Source organism: Erithacus rubecula (genome assembly GCF_903797595.1).
Source record: "Erithacus rubecula genome assembly, chromosome: 4".
In the NCBI taxonomy this organism is placed as follows: domain Eukaryota; kingdom Metazoa; phylum Chordata; class Aves; order Passeriformes; family Muscicapidae; genus Erithacus; species Erithacus rubecula.
The window spans coordinates 19,094,855-19,115,588 of NC_136686.1; the positions used below are offsets into that span (position 1 = coordinate 19,094,855).

The 20,734-nt window shown below is 38.6% G+C and overlaps 1 protein-coding gene across 2 annotated transcripts in view; it reads left to right on the top strand.

Moving 5' to 3' along the window:
• TPH2 (tryptophan hydroxylase 2) overlaps positions 1–20,734 on the top strand; it is a 54,301-nt gene that overhangs the window by 6,365 nt on the left and 27,202 nt on the right. For both annotated transcript variants that reach the window (XM_079304984.1, XM_079304983.1), the window contains exons 2-8: positions 963–1,115; positions 3,362–3,545; positions 3,656–3,756; positions 6,348–6,415; positions 12,383–12,579; positions 14,306–14,441; positions 19,332–19,458. In XM_079304984.1, coding sequence (XP_079161110.1) covers positions 3,377–3,545; positions 3,656–3,756; positions 6,348–6,415; positions 12,383–12,579; positions 14,306–14,441; positions 19,332–19,458 — 798 coding nt within the window. In that variant the 5' untranslated portion in view covers positions 963–1,115; positions 3,362–3,376. The remainder of the gene's footprint in view (positions 1–962; positions 1,116–3,361; positions 3,546–3,655; positions 3,757–6,347; positions 6,416–12,382; positions 12,580–14,305; positions 14,442–19,331; positions 19,459–20,734) is intronic.

Below are 20,734 nucleotides of genomic sequence, written 5' to 3' on the forward strand. Positions count from 1 at the left end.
ATGCTATAAAATTGTCTATAAAGGCTGTATTGTTGGCATCACAACAAGATTTAAGCTGATCAAATTATATATTTTTTTGAAAATACTGACTGAATTTTTATTTAAAGCAGTCTTGAACTCAAGAGTGCCCAAGTATAGTGTAATTTTCTGTATTTTTTTGAGTTCCTCAGCTAACTCTTCTTCTGTAAGATGTAAAGTTTTTCACGAGAGCAATCATCCATTGGAATAATCTCCTGAGAGAAGCAGTGGATTCTCCTACACTGGACAATTTAAAGATTCAGCTGGGCAGGGTGCTGGGTCATCTTGTCTAGACCATGCTTTTGCCAAGAAAAGTTGGACCAGATGATCCTTGAGGTCCCTTTCAACTTGATGTTCTGTGTTACAGTCTTTCTGATCTTGTTTGTATAATCAACAGAGGTTTTGTTTTCTCAGGAAGAATTGTATTACATGATAACATTTATTGTACTGCAACAGAGTTTTGGCTTTAAATGTAATAATGGTTAATACAAAAATACAGACCAGTGCACATCTTCATAAATTGACTGGTACAGGTTAGAATAGCATCCCTGTGATTTTGCAGCAGTATTCAGGTTACAATAACAGATCTGTAGGCTTTACCAGTAATTTAGACTATCTCCATTTGCTTAATATTTTCTTCTAATGATAGCATAGCCCAAAAAATGCCATCATATTTGTATTGCATTTATGCTTTTCCTTAGGCTTTTTTTTTTTTTTTTTTTTTTTTTTTTTTTTTTTTTTTTTTTTTTGTATGGACTGACCTCTTACACAGTCATCTCTAGCCTTTTGCCTTTTGCCTGTGATTTTGGTTTCAAGTAAACACACAACCTTTTCTTTCAGATTAACCCAGGAAAGGTTCTGTTCAGCTATTTTCAAACAAGAATTTCTCTTGTGGGAAATGCCTGTTTTCATATGAGATGATCATATCTTTTATCTGTTTGTAGCTAAACAGATCGAATTCTGGGAAAAATGAGGAGAAGAAAGGGAATAAGGGAAATGGGAAAAGTGAATCTGCTTCTGAAGGTGGAAAGACAGCTGTGGTGTTTTCCTTGAAGAATGAAGTTGGTGGATTGGTGAAAGCTCTCAGACTCTTCCAGGTAATGCTTACAAATCATTTATGCTGGCTGGACTGAGAATGGCTACTGAGGTCAGGCTCTTTGTTGTATTGATCTAATGGACCGTGGCAGGAGGAATAGAGTGCAGTTACACTCGCTCTGCAGAACTGAATAAAAGTAACTTTAAATTTTATGGACCATTGAACAAAGCATTTTGGGCTTGTAAAGGGTTTTCTGGAATAAAGTTTGACAGTGACACTGATGTTCAAATGATTCACTTTAGGTTTCTGAACATTGTAAATTAGATTTGAAGATGTCTGTGCAGGCCACAATGAAAGTAGGCACTTTCAGAGAGCAGTTTGGAATCTTAGTTAGATACAATCAGGTGATGCTGATGGCAGCCTTGCTTGGTTTTGAAATTAGAGCCACCATTAAGTGTTTGCAGGGTCAGGGTTTTATACATCTAACAGGAATGTAAATTGTGAGGTTCCCACACAGATCCCCATACAATCAGAATTTGTCAGTCAGACTCCTGATCAGAATGCTTGGAGGTGTGTCTGAGGACCATTAAAGCAGCATGATAAAAGTCTTAGATTGTTCAGTCTGTGCAGTGAAGAGAAAATTAGGAGGTGGCTTGGAGCCTGCCTCCTCAGGCCAAGCCTTCAGAGGGATATAAGTGTGGGATCACTGGGCATTACTAGTCCTCACTCATAGTATCTGGCTCTGGGAACAGATTCCCAAGGCTGGAGTAGATTAGACATATAGATTCTCCAGCCAAGAAAAAGAGATGAATTAGACCCACAGGAGTGAGTCTGCCAGGAGGCAGAGTTTTTGAGAAAAAGAGGGGAAACCTAAGTGAGTGAACTTGTAGTTGTAGTAGGAGCTGTCTTTTCAATGCAGTTGTTCTCCAAGGGTTAAGTGTCTAACTGCAGCCCTGCCAGAAATGCTGGTATATATATAATATATATAAAATGCTGGTTATACCTGAAATTCTGGATTTAAACATCTGCTACCCCTTCTTGGGAAAATGCATAGAAATCACTTTGGTCTCTTAAAATGTGTCTGGAAGATCTGACAGGGATATCCACCCCCATCCGTGTAGCCACTTAACGATTTGAGTACTGCAGGGAGGAGTGCATGGTTTTGTTCTCAACTTAACCTAGGGAAGACAAAACTGAATTTGCTGTATGATTGGGTTGCTGCACTGTCTATACAGTTGCAGAGCATGCCAGTGAAAGAACTGTGTCTGTATATCCAGAGGTGTAAAAACAGACATTGCTGGTTGGCTCTACCAGAGGAGACCTCCACCTGAAGTGGGCATTTATGTAAAATAAAGTGGGCAAGTGGAAATACAGAGATGAATTTCTTCCCATTTGGAAGTCAACAAATTTTTTATGGCTTCACTGAGTAAGGGCAAGAACAGTCGTGAATAGTAACAGACAGTTTCTCTCTAGTAAGAAAAGGGAAAAATTGCAGTCTGTAGGAGGTCAATTGTGTTGAGATCAGCCATCTAATCCAACCTCCTGTCCTGGAGCAAGGCAGTGACACTAGACCAGGTCAGACACAGGATGTCATAGTTATCTGTCTTTGTATGATACCCTTGGCAGACCAGTAGTTGTGGTGGGAGAGAGACCCCATAGGAAAATTTTCATGCTAGAAGTATTTACACTGTGATGTTTGTTGCATGATTTCTGTTTGATGAGGACATTGCAATGGAGAATAAATTGAGTTCAATTTTAATTCTATTGCTGTTAACACTTCATATTATTGATAATTGCACAGCAGATAGGTGAAGATTGATACACGCTTATTCTCATAAAAATATTTTCTTCCTCACATAGTAAGGTATGTAAAGTACTATGTTTAATAACATCTCTTTAAAGAAGCACACTCAATTATATTTAAATTAACATTATTATGCAAATTGCCAACTAAGATTGCATTAGAATTTAATATTTATTGCAAAGATAAATATAAAATTTCATTAAATAAAAAAAAAATCATGCTGTCCTCTGTAAGAGATTGTTTTGTTAGATATGAAATCATTACTTGGCTTTGTATATTAAAAATAACAATTTTGTTTTTACTTTCCATGTAAGATTTTTTTGATCATCAGTATTTAGTATGTGTCACTAATTAATCTTGTAAATAGAAAAAGGGAGTATTTTCAATAAAAAACCTTTAATAACTGGAAAAACTTTCATGAGGAATGTGTTACCAATACTGCTCTTCTAGCATTTCTTTTCTAGGTATGTCTGTATTTCATCTGTTATTTCATTTTTCCACAGGAAAAACATGTGAGTATGGTTCATATTGAATCACGAAAATCAAAGAGAAGGAATTCAGAGGTGGAAATTTTTGTGGACTGTGACTGCAGTAAGAAAGAATTTAATGAACTAATCCAGTTGCTCAAGTTTCAAACTAATATAGTATCTCTCAATCCACCAGAAAACATCTGGACTGATGAAGAAGGCAAGGCTGTTTTTGTATCACTTGGTTTAGACACTGACAGATGTTTTTCACAGCTATCTCCATGATCTTACACCTACCAGTACATTCAATTTGCATTCTGTCTCCTACAGATCTTGATTGTGTCCCTTGGTTCCCCAGGAAGATCTCTGAGTTAGACAAATGCTCTCAGAGAGTTTTGATGTATGGATCTGAGCTGGATGCTGATCACCCCGTAAGTGTAACATAAAATTGACCTGTAGACAATTTGTTGGATTAGGTTTCAGACTTTAGGTGAATATGACCTTCAGTTCTGCCAGAAGCAGCTCTTGGGTAAGAATTGCTATTGTCAGTAGGTCTCAGAGAAGAAATAGTTATGAAGGAATTATTTGGCACTCAGGAGGTAATTACAAGATGAAACAGAGAAACATGTTTCTGTTTTTGATGAATGCAGTAGACAGGAAGGTGTCTCTCATTGTTTTCTGACTTTGGTGGCAGGAGACAAGCCTGCATACACAAGCTGCATCTGTAGTAGGGTCAAATTCTCAATGCAAAAGACAGAAGAAGGGGGTTGTTATTATTTTATTTCTTTTGGCTAATGGTTATAAATGCTTGACCTCTGAGTCTTTAGATCACAATTAACTGCAAGCATTTATGTTAAAATATTTTCCCTTTTCATAAATCCAAGTCTCTACCTCTGAATGACATGACTGAGAGTTAATGGTGGTAGATAGTTACATTAATTCCTAAAATAGACTAGTATTTTCAGCTGAAAGGAAGTAGGCAGTGATTTAAGATATCTTGACCATAAGACTGTCTTGGGATAGAATCAGATTAAACTCTAGCTGCAGTTGGTAGTTTCCTTTGTTTTTTGTTGCACACATTTTGTGGTGGGGTGGGGGTGCTCAGGCATGGATTCCCACCCCTGTGCACAAAAGCCAAATGGACACCCTCACAAAGCTCCATGACAGCCCCACTGTCTCTGGTGTCACCTGCCCACATCCCAGCCACACTCATCATCATCTTCACCTTGCTTGGTTCTCAGCCTCCTCTGTCATGTGGGACTCCTTCCCGTACTGAGGGCCCATAGTCAGGGAGCACCTTCCTGAATCCTGGTTTCTGCCACGTACTTCTTGATGACAAACTAGGATTTAATTCACATTTTCTCTGAAAGGAAAGGCCTGTTGATTATCTTCAACCATTAACCATAATTTGGTTCAAACAGAGGTTGTAGAGACAGCTCATTCCACTTTGAGTTTATGGCTGTGACAGGCCATTAGATGCTGTTTTATGTTCTGAGCTGGTACCTTCATTAAATACTTGAGTGCTCTGCTAAAAATTTGCCTTCAGTTTCACAGAAAACAAAAAAAGACATTTGCATTATATGAATATGTATTTTACACTTGGGAGGACTCTTACAAACACAATTTACACACCATTTGTTAGCCTATGCAGCATGCTAGATGTTAGAAATGGGGTAAGAACTCTTGAATCTGTGACTGGCCTTTGAAAGGCCACTCCAGGTGCCTGCCCTGTTCCTTAGCAGTGGCATGTATGTGCCAGAGGACCAAAGAAACTTATCCTGTTATAGAACCTGTAAGGATAGCACCACTTCAGCATCTTAGCCTTAACCCACTCCATAATGGCTAATGATTTCAGTCTCACTTTCGTTACACTTAACAGGCTTTTAAATCCCCTGTGCTCTCTTCCATAATTTTCCAGGTCTCTTGAATGGTCTTCAGTTGAGTAAATCAACATTTACCTCAAAAAGTATTAAGGAGACAAGGAGGCTCCCCCAGATTACAGCAAATTTTTGCCAGTCAAAGAGGCTTTTCTGTGTAGGAGTGGAGGTTTGAAGGCTTTCTGTGATCTTGTGAAATCCTCCCATACTCTGCCCCAGCGCCACAGCTTTGGTTATGGGGCAGTAAAATATCTTCTGATTTTTATGGAAGCTCATACAAATATTTAAAATCAAGTAATGTTATCTTTTCATTTGTTTCAGTGTTTTGCATTTGTCTATGTGAGCAGTAAGGAAAAGAGACATTTTAATTTTCAGCTTTGACTGGGGGAAATTTAAATGCACTTTCTGGCCTACTAACTAGGTAACTTGGATAACTCTTTATCCTTTTTTACCTTCAAGAGGTTGGCAGTTATACTTTGAAAATAGTTTACTCTTCTTGTAGTCCAAACTTGAAGTGCCATTATATTTTATAGGTATAGAAGAGATCTTGTTCTAATTTTGAATATTTTAAACAACTGTAACTGGGCAGCATGTATGTATTATAAAGCTCTTTTGCTCTTAGTAGGGAAAAGGTGTGAGCCTACTGTAGCCCACGAGGTAGAGCCCTTCCTTTGTAACTCAGACTGGTGCTGGAGGCTGATGATCAGTTCCTAATGTGTTGGTTAAGATGGCAACTGCTGAAATAAGAATCTTCGAAATGAGTTGCACATGATCTTTAGATGCTTGATTCTAGTGAGGAGAGATGTATTAAGAATAGGTAGATTACTGTGCTGTGTACCTGTGTATAGATCTCTGTTCATATCTAGGAAAGTGAGATAAAATGATAGGAAGAAAGTTTCCCTTTTCAACATCTTGGGTGAATGACTGTAGCTATGCACAATACTCTCTTGAAAGAACTGTTTTGGAGCTCTGGGTAAGAAAAAAAAAGAAAAGAAATCCTTACTTTCTCTTGCAGTTGAGTAGACAGTGTTAATCAAAATACAATGCAACTAAGTACTAAATAAACACTTTAATGATTTACTTTATAATTCTTACAGCAAATTTTATGTCTTTACTGTAAATTGCTCTCTTCTTCCTTGCTTAAGGGATTTAAAGACAATGTCTATCGACAGAGAAGAAAGTACTTTGTGGACGTTGCCATGAGCTATAAATAGTAAGTACTGGCATAATTCTTCCCTGTGCTGCTGACTAGTTAGAATTCATGCTCTACTTAATTCTGTAGGATGAAGTTTAACAGTAGACAAAGTCATCCTTTAAACTTTGACTAGTTTAGTGTAGGCTATAAATTACAAACCTGATGGTTGGAATCCTGTTACATTTTTGATATAGCTATAGGCAAGTAAAGCATTTGTAAGGCAAGCACTCTCTCCTTTAGCATTTCATTCACAGCTGTTTAAACTTTGGGAAATATTTTACAGATATTTGCATGTCTTACTGACAAACTGATGCACTGCTGAATCACACATATTTAGCATCCCTACATAGTTGGAAGAGCTCACTAAACCCCGAAATTATTTTCTTTTGATGCATGTAGTATAATGGGCTGAGTCCAATTGAATGAGGTTCAACAAACCAGGTGCCAGGTCCTGCATTTGGGTCTCAAGAACCATTAGTGCTGCAGGCTGGGGGAAAATTAGCTGGAAAGCTGTTCAGTGGAAAAGGATCTGGAGGGGCTGGCCAGCAGCACCTGACCATGAGCCAGCAGTCTACCCAGGTGGCCAAGAAGGCCAATGGCATCCTGGCCTTTATGAGAAATGGTGTGGCCAGCAGGAGCAGAGCAGTGATTCTCCCATGTACTCGGCACCAGTGAGGCCACACCTCGAGTCCTGTGTCCAGTTTTGGGCCCCTCCCTGTGAAAAGGACATTGAGGTGCTGGAGCATGTCCAGAGAATGGCAACAAGATGGTGAAGGGGCTGGAACTCAAGTGATGAGGAGTGGCTGAGGAAGCTGGGGTTGTTTAGCCTGGAGAGGGGGCTCAGGGGAGACCTTATCACTCTCTACAGCTGCCTGCAAGGAGGCTGTGGGAGGTGGGAGTTGGCCTCTTCTCCCACATAACAAGTGATAGGATGAGAGGAAATGGCATAAAGCTGCACAATGGTTTAGACTTGATATTAGGAATTTTTTTAATTGAAAGGTGGTCAGGCATTGGCATAGGCTGCCCAAGAAAGTGGTGAGATCACCACCCCTGGAAGTGTTCAAAAGATATTTGGTTGTAGCACTTTGGAACAAGGTTTAGTGGTAAACATAGCACTGCTGGGTTAACAGTTGGACTTGGTAATCTTAGTGGTCTTTTTCAGCCTTCATAATTGTATGATTCTATGGTTCTACTGGATGCTGCAAAATGCCATTTATCAATTTTGCCAATACAGCTCTAAATTTCCCAGAATTTAGTCAGTGTGTATTTCTATGTAGTTAGAGAAGCTAACTGTGGCTGTGCACAAGTACACTGCAAGTGTTTTCTCATTCTGATTTTTTTCCTCATTTCAAATCACTATTTTCAATTTACTACAGTTCCTGGAAGTTAGGAAACTTGCTGTTCTACCTACAAATACCTATTGTGTTGCAATTTTCTTGTCACAGAAGCACTCAACTAGTTCTAATCCTACTCTAAGTTTTATTTGAAACAGGTTTAAGCCCTCATTCTCAAGGGAAAGAACATCTTAATTTCATGTTCTTTTCCATTTTCTTCTCTAGACTTCTTCAGGTTTTTCATTTTTTCTCCTTTGAGATTTCTACCTACGTGGTTTAAGAATATGAAATGTGCAAACTTTTTTTCCACTTTGGGACGCATACCCTGTCAGGAATCAAGTCAAAAGTGAATTTTTGAAGTTTTTTCAATGTAAGACTACTATACAGCCTGGAGAAGGCCAGGGGGACAGAAGGATTAACTCTGCTTTGCGACCATATAATTCTGTATATATTTTTCCTTTACTTTTGTCCCATGCCAGTCATTAAGCTGTTACCAGTCTTACACTGTGTAGGTGCTAGTGTTCTTTCCCCTTTCTTTCTGCCCACAGTGATATTTGTTTAGCTGACATCCATCCAGCACACTGAGCTGCTGCCTGCTGGGGCAGTTGTTTGTTGGTAGAGAAGCTCTCTTGGCTGCCCAGGTAAGCCTGAGTTGAGCCATCTTTCAAATGTAAATTGAGATGGCTTTTTTGTTAGAATGTTTGCTTATAGCTGATTGATTTCTTATCTTTCTTTTAGTCTAATGCTTGCAGGAAAGTTAGTGTCTCTTGCCTAGCATTTACTGCAGTGTGAAATGTCAAGTGGATACCTGTGGATGAGGGCAGGCTGTGAATGCTCTTAGGCTCTTTCAGTAAGTGGGACGGTTCTCCATTTATCCATGATGGTTACAGTAGTGCCATGCATTTCACAGCTGCTAACTTGCTGCTAAGATCTTCCTTCTCCCTCTCAGCTGCCGAAGTGCTGGAAAGGTGATTTGCTGGCTTGCTAAGCAGTAGTTGGCTTTTTGCTTCAAAGTGTGGCTTATTTTTCCATCCTGAAACAAGAAGAGAAATACCTTTTTGCAAAATAACATAAAGTAATTCCGCATATTTCTACAAAACAAAATAAATAAAGGAAAACCTTTTCCTTCTTTAGAGATTTTGAAGACTTAAGAACATTTTCGCTGGCGCATTACCAAAACTACGCAATCCTAACCAGAAGTTATTTGAGATATTGTACTTCAGCAAAACTGCTTAGATGTACTCCTTCATTCCACTTATCTTTTCAAACCTTTAAAAGATTTCAAATTTGTCCTATTATTATAAGCAGGAAGAAAATAAGAGGCTTCAAATAATCTTAGCCAGGAACCAGAAAAACTGAGAGACTCGTGCTTAGGGCAGTTACCTAACATGTGTCAAAAATCTAATTCATACTTCAGGTCTTCTGCACTGGTTATCCTTACCCCCAGGGATGTGCTGTATCTGTTGGTTTGTACAGTCAGTCTGCCTCTGGGTATCCATGGAGAGACAGCCCAGGGAGACAGCCACAGCAGCCTGCTGCAGCACAGCCCAGGCCATGCTGAGGAAAGGAAAATCAGCTCAGGGAAAGCTGCTATAGCTGGGCTGTTTCTGCTACCCACGCTGTGGAGCTGAGAGTTACTATAGGTGTCTTGACACTACATCACAGTCTCATCACCACTCTTCTGTTCTCTAATGACTATTTACTTATTTCTACAAAAGAAACAGCTCTTTTACAAGGGCTGCTCTCCTTAGGGATAAACATCTCTGTGTCTTTCAGGCAAGTGACCTTCCTAATCACTTACTGAGCTTGATGTGTTTCTGTTTTCATTTTCATTGTAAATAAACAAACAGCCCACATTTTTTCCCTTACAAAACCCCAGATATTTGGCTGCAAGGAATTGGTTCTATAAAAAGTTGAGTTGGAAATCCCAGATCAGCATTTCCTTTATGAATTGTTACTGTTCTATAGTGGTAGATGTTTTGCTTTGCTTGAACATAAAATGGTATCTGCAATGAAGAGAGAGAGAGAAAAACGTTACCAAGTGAACTTGGAGGAGCAGATATTTGCTGGAGCTAGCTGGCTGAAAAGACATGTTAATAGAGCACAGCACAGGAGAGTGAGGATCAGCTGTATGAAATAAATGGACCAAAAAGGCCATAAAAAACCATATTCCTCCCCCCTTCACTTAGCTTCTATCCTAAAGAGAGTGGAAATGCATTTATCTTGCTAATTAGTCCTTTGAGACTGATTAGGGTTTGGAAAAGTGTTGAGAAAATTAAATCTGTAGGAAACATATGATGTTTAACAGGGAATTAATAGCATGAGTTGATAGCTCATGACCATGGCAAAATGGAAAAACCCTATTTTAGTAAGGAGAAATAAAAATTCAGGTTAGGTTAGCTTGTAGAGTCGTCTTAACCACAAGGAAACTGGCTATGTAGATTGGCCATTTCCATGATTAATTGAAATATTTGAGTGCAAGGTGGGTCTTGCACATTGAAATAAGAAGGTAAGAAATAAGCTTGCAGAGCTGAGGGGAAAAGGCATAGATCCTCCCACAAGTCTGGCTGCCTTGATCCTCTATAAAGAAAGGAGTGTCATGATCAGCGGGAAATCAAATCAGCTCTCCTAGGCATAAAGCCTATTAAGGAATTAATGTTCAGTGAACCTTACTTCAGTACTAATGAATTAATTGAAACAATAACTAAGTTATAAACCTTTTAGTGAGCAGTGAACCAGCTTCGGATCCTTGATTGTGTTTATGCCTTTCTAGTGGCAGGCTAAACAGAAATGTGAGCTTTCCCACTGGTGAAACATATCTTCCTCCGTGATGTGCCAGTGCTGACCCATATTGGTAGCATCCATGGTGGAGGAGAAGGGATGAGGCTGGGTGTTCTGGCAGTTGCAAGTGCATGGAGTGGCAACCTGCTTGTATCTGTTGTGTACAGTACAATTCAGAATAGCTGTGCTATGTTTTCCATAAGCTTGCAGGCAGCTTAAGGCTGATAAAGTGTTAAGGAGGAAGACATAGTAGACCTGAAGGACTGTCTCCCATTGCAGGATGGGTGCAGACCCAGCGCAGCTTCTGCAGATGAGAAATACTTCACTAAACATGTTGCAATTCTTGTCATGTCTGCAAAAGTGGCTGGCAGGGAACTGGTGCACGTATTGGATATTCAGCAGTCCCTATCAAGTACGAGCACCTCATACAAAGTTGCCTTTGACTGACAGATAACTGCCATGGATCAAAATCCTTTGATATCATGAAAGGCATGGGGATTAAATGGTAAGTTTTCAATAAAGATGAGGGGACGAGCACAATGAATGTAGGGCAGATGATCCTCTCTTGTGCATGTAGGGACTGCATAGCAGCAATCAAATGTGACATGAGGGCTTATTCCTTGTTACCTTGTACAGTGGAGACAGGATTATGAATTGAGCAAGAGCCACCAGCAAAAGCCCAGCACTGTGGTTCTCCTGCTGCAGCAGAGTTGCCCGTGCCTGACATGCCTGTTCAGCTGTATCTGTGGTACTGGGGAAGCTGCAGCACTGGGCTGGGAGTGCCCACATTGCCAGCCCTGTGGCAGGAGAGTGTGAGATAAGGACTGATGGAGCAGAGGAGGATGCTGTGAATCCCTTTGACAATTTGTATATTGTTATAGTGTGGCAGAAGAAGATGCCTGAGGAGAAGGCAGATTGCAGAGATTACGTATTCTAGATTGTGAATTTTAAATCCAGAGCAAGATTATAACATTTCTAGGGGGAATTAATGACCTGAGATGATGGTCCATGACCATGCCATGAGAAATTCCTTGCAGGCAATGCAAGTTGGAGGCAGCTCTTCTCAGTGTTCACACTGTCAGTCAGTTTTGAATTAACTGTAACTACTCAAGGCAAATCTTGGATGTCAGAAACAGATTTGCAGGTACCCTGGAAGGCTCCTGCTTTCCGATGCCTGTGCAAGTGGGAGGGGGCAGAGGAACAGGGCAGAATTAAAACTAAGGCAGAGATGTATTTAAAGGCTTAGTTTCCTCTCAGCTGTGGTCTGACTCTGAGATGAGCTTTCTCATAATGTATTCCTGCATGAATTCAGGATTCCAAACATATCTGCACATGTAAGCAACTGTCTAAACAATAAATTTTTAATTGGATCCTTACATTTCTAAGCGTCTATGTAATTGCCTGATCTTCACTCAGCATATGATGCTGTGTGAATATTATGTATTTTAAAGAATGGATAGAGAATGCAGTCTGCTGAAGGTGTTACTCACTCTACATGTTAGACTGAATCAGGGTCTTGATCCGTCCACTTGCAAAGGTGCCAGTGGCAGTAAGTGGAGAAATATCAGTCTGGTATAAGAGCATGGTGTATAAGAAATCCATCTTTCCACTATGATATGTGAAAAGATTAAGAAGTAATGAGATTGCTCAGTAAGAATCACAGTTCTTAAGGAAATAATAGAATATGTACATTATAATATCAAGAAATAATGCTAAGGAAGAAGCATCAAGCTGTCAAAAATAGTTCAAATAGTTTTAATAGTCTCATTTGACTTTATTTAAATATTACTTTTTTGTGGAAATGTTGCTATCTACAATCTGTCTAGAGTTGTATTCAGTTGTATTTTGTATTCTTTTTTTTTTCCAATAGTGGTCAACCCATTCCCAGAGTGGAGTATACAGCTGAAGAAGTTAAAACTTGGGGGGTGGTATTTAGGGAACTCAGTAAACTCTATCCCACCCATGCTTGTCGTGAATATTTGAAAAACTTCCCTCTGCTGAGCAAATACTGTGGATACAGAGAAGATAATGTACCTCAATTGGAAGATGTTTCTGTTTTTCTTAAAGGTAAAATTAATATTTGATTTATCAGTAGACATGGTTCCATGAAAATACTCTTTTGGTTAGTGTGGACCACAAAGCACATTGAGTGAAAAGACTTGCAGCATTGTCAGTGGCTTTGAGTTTAGCCTGAAGTATCATTCTGGTTTTGGTGTTCTCTGTGGCAGAGAGTTTTTTGAGTCAAGACAGATTATATAGGTATTTGCAGGTATGAAATGGAGAGAAATGCATCAGCTGAACATGTAAAGCATGATGTTATCTTGTACAGGGAGAAAATCCTTCAGTACAGTGAAGAGCAAAAAGCTGAGTTAGTGCTGCTCTCTCATTGCCACAGATGGGGACTTCTGATAACTGCACTGAGAATCCCCCAGATACCCAGGCAGGAAAAAGAGGGAGTCAAATGCCAAGATAACTGAATTTAAAGGGGAGAGCAGGTTTGGCACACTGCTGTGCATCCTGATGAATTGAGGCTTTCCTGAATACTTGAGACCTCATGAAGCTGGTCCTTACATTTTTATGTTGAAAAAGATGTGTTGGACAGCATAGGTGATGTGGTCCTTCTCTTTAAGTTTATTTTTTAAAGGATCATTGTATTATATATTGAAGTTTGAAAAAAAATCTTATTTTTCATTTGTAATGGAAATGTATTCCACATGGACAATGTGGCAGACATGGAGCTGTTGTCTTCAGCTCTAGAGGAAAAACCACCAAAGAGTTAATTTAAGAGTTTAATTTCTCCTCAAACGTCCCTTCAGATACATATATTTGTTTCTTAAACTTGTTACTCAGGAACTAAAATATTATAAAGTTAGGTGTTTGAAAAAAACCCAATTTATATGCTGGCAAGAGAATAATTAGCAAATATATATGGACAAGTTAAAGGAAATACATAATTTGTAGCGACAAGCTTAATTTCCTCAGCCTGTGCTTCATCCATAATTCTTGTATGTGGAAACCTGCATTTACTAATAGCTGACTCATCATTCTTTTAGTTTGATTGTGTCCTTCTGGGTCTCTCTTGTACTGTGTTACGGTCTCTAAGGAATGATACCAAATTGTATAGATTTTTTCTCCCTAGCTAGAAATTCAAACTCTCACACTCCTTTCAGAAATATATTTTCAGACTACATACAGCAGGTAGTAATACCTGTTGCAGAAAAACTTGCAACATTGTCCTGTAAAGACTTTGAAAGAATGAAGAATTTAATTTTTGAGAGAAATGTATTTTTTGGAGTCACTTAGTTTGAAATTGTTTCACTCTGGGACTAATCTGAAAAAGGAACGCTGTTAAATATTTCAATGAGACCTCAATTATAAAAAACAGTATTTTTTTGACACAAACAGTATTTTATCTGTAAAAATAAGGACAGATTTTTAAAATCCTGTTCTGTTAGTTTTTAAACATATTTTGCATATTTTCCAATATGGAAACTTCTCTCCCATTTGGTACCGGACATAAAAATATTGTGAACATCACTTATGGTACCTTAGCAGTTTTTTCTAGACAAAGACATTCAGACCAACTTTGAAATACTTAAAGCTGCTTTCATTATATGTATGCTAGCAATGCAAAATATTTCTTGAATGTAATAATTGAAAACGATAGGTGGTCGTCAAGATTCTTTGTAGAATCTTGTTAATTATTCTGGTAGAATAATTAACAACAGATGAATCACCAGAAAGTGATACAGTGATGTATGTAATGTGTCTTTTATTATCTTTTTCACTTCAGAAAGGTCTGGCTTCACAGTGAGACCAGTTGCTGGTTACCTGTCTCCCCGTGACTTTTTAGCTGGCTTGGCATACAGAGTCTTTCACTGCACTCAGTACATACGGCACGGCTCAGACCCCCTCTACACACCTGAACCGTAAGTTGCTGCCTTTGCTTTAGTGCTGAAAAATATGCTCACCAGTTTCTTAAAAGAACCAATTGAAATTGCTGAGATTGAAAAGAGGAACCATCCTACAAAATGTGAAATTTTTCTTATGCTGTTGATGACAAAATCCTTCACATTAGCAAGCCAAACTTTAATTCTAAAGACTTTTTAATTGACTTTTTACGAGGGTCTTGAATAACTAGGTTATTTATATAGTGGGTCAGAAGTACTATTTCAATTTTGTTTTAGTGGAAAATGGAGTTTTCACCTAAAAATTTTGAAAAAGCATCTAAAGTTTATTTCCTGCTGGACAACTAGAAAGAAGTTGTGGGCAAAAAAAACCCTGAATATCTTGAAAAAACTCTGCTTCCAAAATTTTAGTTTGGTCTTCTGTGTTCCCGTTTTTATTTTTTTTTTGGACCAGGTTGCACAGCTGAACTTCATTTTGCTCCTGTAACACAACATGAGCAAGACATGGGGCACTATTCTCTTACCAAGAGAATATGAGATGAGAAGCTTTTTACAGGGAAATAATACACTTTTATTATGACTTTTGTGGGACAGCATTGTGGCTTTTCCAAAACAGAATATTGTAAGTTAGTATGAAATATTTTGACACATGATCTTTGATGAAAAGTGACGAAAAAGAAGATTTTTCAAAGAGATTATAGTTCTTGTCTTGTGTTATATATGTTGTATTCTGTGCAGTAATAGTATGGTAGATGCCCATTACAACAGAACCATACATGCCATTTAGGTAATATGGAGGTAGTTTTACCAAAGGTATCTGCTGGTCTTGTAACCACAGGAATGACATTTTTTTTCGATGGATCGGTTATCAAGCAGTCAACATGAAATTGTAGCTGTTTAATCAGCTTGAACTACTTGAGTATGTTTGATTTTTTTTTTTTGCCATATTTGCACAAAGGATTCATTCATATATATTCAGCTTCAGTCCTGTAAACATTTGGACTCATGCCTAAGTTTTATTTCATGAATTAACTGCCAAAACCATGGAGTAATATTTTTGAATATAAAAGGTTTAATGGCACAGCATACTAAGCTGTATCTAAAAATGTGGTAGCTTTATTCTGGCAGGAGTCACCAGGTGGTGCTGTTAGACACTGCTCTGCCTTTTTCCTCAGCATCTGAACTGGGCAAAGCACTTGCTGAAATGCTCTGAGGCTAGCTTTGTGTGCATGTTCCTTTTGGAAAGGAGGTGGTGATCCCTGAAGGAATTCAGTCACTTCTATAACCTCTGTAATTAGAATTTAAATCTCTTAAAGTTGTAGGCAAATGGATAGAATGGAAAATCTTGAAAGAAGTATTTGGATGGAAGGAAGGGCTGAACCTCTTCTGGCCTATTTAAAAATATCTGTCGATATTTCAAAAAAGTAAATGATACAAGGGAAGTACCAGGCTTTGCATCAATGATTTTCTCTCCTGTGGGAAGTCAGTATTTCAGGCTGCAGCATGTACCAGTGTTCAGCAAAAGAATGATGACATGTATTAGCTCAGTACAAACTAAAGGAACATTTTCATCTACTGATAAGAGATTTAGGTACATAACTCCAACAGGATAAAGGCAATAACATCTTCCAGGAAGCAATTGTGTCTGTGCTTTTCCTGATGTTCACTGGTTCATGATTTGTGTATTTGAGAGCCCTGCAGTTTTCAGGATGCTGATTACATTCAGAATTATGCAGTGGATCATAGCTGATCCTTAGCAGTAATGGCAGCTGCTTTTTTGGTAACCTTTCTGGTCATGCTGTCTGGAAAGTTGCTGAGTAATAATAGCAGTTGAGTTAGAATGAAGGTTTCTATTCCTTATTTAGGCTGAACTTAAAAATCCAGGTTATGGTCTTAACACCTCTAAATATGACTAATAGAGGATTTAAGTTGTCATTTTCTAATGATGTTATACCTACTTCTTGCAGACCTACTGGTTCACATTAGTTAAGTAATGTGTGCTGACTTTCAGGCATTCCATAGGAAATCCCTTTTAAAATGTGTTTAGATTTTATTCCATAACATAGAAGACACAGTGAGTGTTACCAGAAGTCTAGAGTGAAAACCTGGTGGTTTGTAAAATCAGTGGCAAAACTAAATTGACTTGAGTGGGGACAGCTCTTCATCTTCTACAGCAGCTTCAATGCCCTTAGATCTCCTGGGGCCATAATGAGGTTTGCTGCAGGTCCCTGGCTGGTGATTGTTTCATTTCAATGATATAAACCTGGTAAAAAGGCTCCCTTTGACTTCAGCAGGCTTTCTGTCAGAGCACCTGGGCTACAGAGCTAGATACAAATTAAAGGGTTCATTTGGTTTGATCTGTATCGCTACCATATGTATTTTAAAACATATTTCTTCCTGATTTTAATTATGTTTCTACTACATTCACAGAGCTGTGTAGATTTCTTCTGCTTTAATAGCTAATTTACTCTAAGAAAAATCTTTTGCTGTGAAAAGTGCATTACAAAAATCTTATTTTCTCTGAGCGATGTGTGTGAATAAATTAAAGGAACTTAATTATTTTCAGAATAAGACAAAACAAAAGAATCAAGCCTTGGTATTTAAGTGAAGAATTATATTGTTTAGACTATCTATAAAGGGCCAGACTGGCAGGGAAGTTTAAAAGACTCCAGTGACAATCCCAAATTCTGGTTCATGTTTCTGCCTGAAAGATTTTGTGGGTTTGGGGTTTTTTTGTTTCTATGCATTTTGCTTTAAGCTCCCCTCTTTTTAAATGCACATTCAAAATACTACTTTCCATAGCTTTAATGGAAGAATCTACAAGCTAAAGGCATGAGAGAGCCTCCTCATTCTTTTCTCCTTGCCAAGAGAGACAAGTTAATGGGATTAAGCTTTGTCTGTTCTCATTTTGTCTGCAAGAGTGGACATAACAAAGACCATGTGTCCCAGTGCAGAACTGAGAATAAATCATCTTTGCTTATTTATTTCTGGGGCTTGTGACTTCAGCACAGGAAAACAGAGATGTAGGCACTCACTCAGGTGTCAGTAGTAGTGATGCAGCTTGCCTGCAGATGAGTGTACTTACTTGGAGCCAGTTTCACTGTTGGCTTCTGCTTGAACTATTGGTACAAAGCTAAATACATCTGGACTGATGAGGTGTAGCACAGAGGCTCAGCAATTAGTCTCAGTTTTCCCTGAGAAAAGGAGGTAAAAACTGGTGTGCTGGTCCTCCAGGGAATGGTCTTTGTGGCCCATTTTTGTGTTGGAAGTTGATGGTTGGAGAAATCAACTTCCTCCAGTTAATTGCTTGGTACTGGGATATGGTGTGTTTGTCAGAGTGCAAGCTACATTTCCCAGCTGTCTTTTGCATTGTTAGTGAGCTAAATCTTGCAGGATATGATAGAAGAAATTGCTGTGATTGGAACTGAATTAATTAAAGAATGTCCTTTAGCTTTGATGATTATCCAGTCAAGTGATGCAGACCACCTCCTGAACAAAGAAATGGAAGCATGCAGAGCTGATCAATTTTTCCAGTCTGAGTTCCAGTGAGAAAGGGATTACCATCTAGACTATGGGTCTCATTGAACAAATTGCTCACAAACGAAATTGGCTCAAACTTGTTGCACACAACTTCATAGTGGTGCTTGTCTCACCAAAAAATGTGACTGTAACATGAGCAAAAATTGCTCTGCATCTGTCAGTGAGACCATTTGGACTGAGAAGGAAGACATATATGTGTTTCTCCAGTATTGGAACTGTATTTGATACACTTTTGGTGAGGCAAACTAGGAATGCGAAAACCTTAAATCTTATTTGTATATTCAGAAACTTCTATTTACTACGATCTACCTACACTTTATTGGTTCAGACTTGGTGAGGATACTGAGTAAGAAGACTTTAAATTATATAGAAGATTGTTTTTTCTCTTCATGATTTATCTGAAATGTCATGTTCTGTGACTTTTCAAACAAAAATAGTTTATAAAAGACAAACTGGATGATTTTGGGTAGAAGGCAGAAAACTTGATGTTTTCTCCCTGCCTTTAAAACATTTGTTTACCGCTTTGGATAAAAAAAAAATAAAAGGAGAAATGTCTTTGAAGAGACAAAAGCAAAGGAAATGTCAGATTGGATTTTTAAAGTGAACTTTACTACCAAGTCCATTATTTCCTGTGAACAAATGCAGCAAAACTTCCAGAATTGTTTGAAAGCTTTTGTAGATGATGCATGTGCACTTCCGTTAGCAGTTTTTTGTACACTTATGTCTGCACTTTGTCATGACTAACAATGCACTTACAGATGTGAACAGCTGTTCTTTTTGAAATTATTTGGATTCTCTGCTTTTTCTGAAATCTGCTTGCTGAAAAGTAGACTGCATAACAAAAGTACCCAGTAGTTGCAGTAGGAACTCATGATGAAATGAGAAATCAGGCACAAAGAAACCTCTGTAAATATTGCCCCGTATTTCTGGGGATGAGTGGCAAAGTGTTTGATGTGGAGTGCTGTCCAGGTACAGAAAGAGGAATGGACAAGAGGAAGAGGGAATGCGTTGGACTTTGATTTATGTGGAGAGAAAAGCTGAAAACTGTACTTGTGGGACATCTGGCTTTCCTCTGGTAGATTGTAAGTGATCAGGCTCTTCCACTCAATCTGGAAATTATGAGCAAATCACAGAACAGCTGGGGTTAAATAATATATATAACCTATTTAAAAGAAGCAAATGAGTGTGTTTCTACCTGCACATAGAAACCATATACACAGGGAAGACAGTACTGCACTGTAAAAACCACATTTCATTTCAGACTTTTAAGGTAGGGGTCAGACCCGTGTAAAACGGCTTATGTTAAATTGATGATTGAATTACTATGGTATTAATTTCTGTAATGACTCTCTTTTCATTTCCATTCCGTAGGGATACATGCCATGAACTCTTGGGACATGTGCCTCTACTTGCTGATCCCAAATTTGCACAGTTTTCACAAGAGATAGGACTTGCTTCACTGGGAGCATCTGATGAAGATGTTCAGAAATTAGCCACTGTGAGTCAAAATCTTTTTGTGGCATGCTCTCTCATCTCTACTCCTTTTTAGCTGATGAACTGATGTGCATTATTACAGCTTGCCTACATTTTCAGGTTCCAGGTGACTATGATGTGACAATCACAGAGTTATAGGTGTTTTTCCATTGTTTTTAAGAAGACCAAAGCTGATCACACTAAGTAATCAGTTTCAGTTTGCATTTTCCATGCTAGCTGAGCATGAATTTTGTCTGCTTTAAGGTGCTGGAAACAAGTAAGAGAGATAAACTTGGAAAAACAAACCAACATTAAACATTTTGATGTGTGCTCTGATCTCCAGACTGTTAGCTCCTCCACAGGTGGCCACTTTGGCTCTTAGCACTGATATTTCTGTACTCGCTGTTCAGTTTTGCAGCTCTTAATTATATTCCAGTGTGTGATGGATTTTAAGATGACATTGCATCCTTGCCTGCTGCTCCCCATGGAGAATATGTAGTTACTAAGCCAAGGCTGTGCAGCTTTGATCTAGATCTAGACCAAGTGCCTCAGCCAAAATCTGGGAGACGGATTCTATGTTGCATCAAGTGAGTCTCAAGTCAGTAGACAATGTGAGCTGTCTGTGTGTTAAAGCTGTTAGATGCTGCTGAGATTGGAGCCTTCATGGCCTTTGTGTGAGGGACCCCATCAAGGTGTCACAGCTCCACTCCTGACCACTTTGCAGCCTTGTTCTATTGTCATATTCCAGTAAGTGGGATGCAACCCTTTGCATCATGACATAAATTAGTGACCACTAGTCTTTACCACTTTCTTTGTGTATCTTTTTATATCTTAGCTCTATATCTCCTTTGGTGGATCCTGCTAAAACTAATGTGGCAAATAATTTAAAGAACTTTATTGGATTTTAAAATTCCATATTTCTAAAGCTCCACATTTAAAAATCTAGCTTCTGAAAAGTTCTGTGAGATTGAGCAGGGGAATTAGTTACTTTAAAACTTTTGCAGCATACTGCTGCTCTTCTACACAAGAAGTGCAGTGGGGATTTAAAGGCTTGGAAATAATTGTTGGATGTGGAGTCAAATTAGGTTCATTTAAACTGCAGAAGTTTTAATGTGCTGGGTAAGCAGAGGCTTAGAGTCCTATCTGCCAAAAAAGGTGTTTGTACCCCTTGGTTTGATTTGAATCCTGTTTGATTTGAATCTTCTGGCTCTTTCCAGAAGAAGCCACTGAATTTAATCTTCACTCCTTAGTTAGACATGCTCAATGTCTTGATCATGGCCAACTCCTCTCACATGATTCCA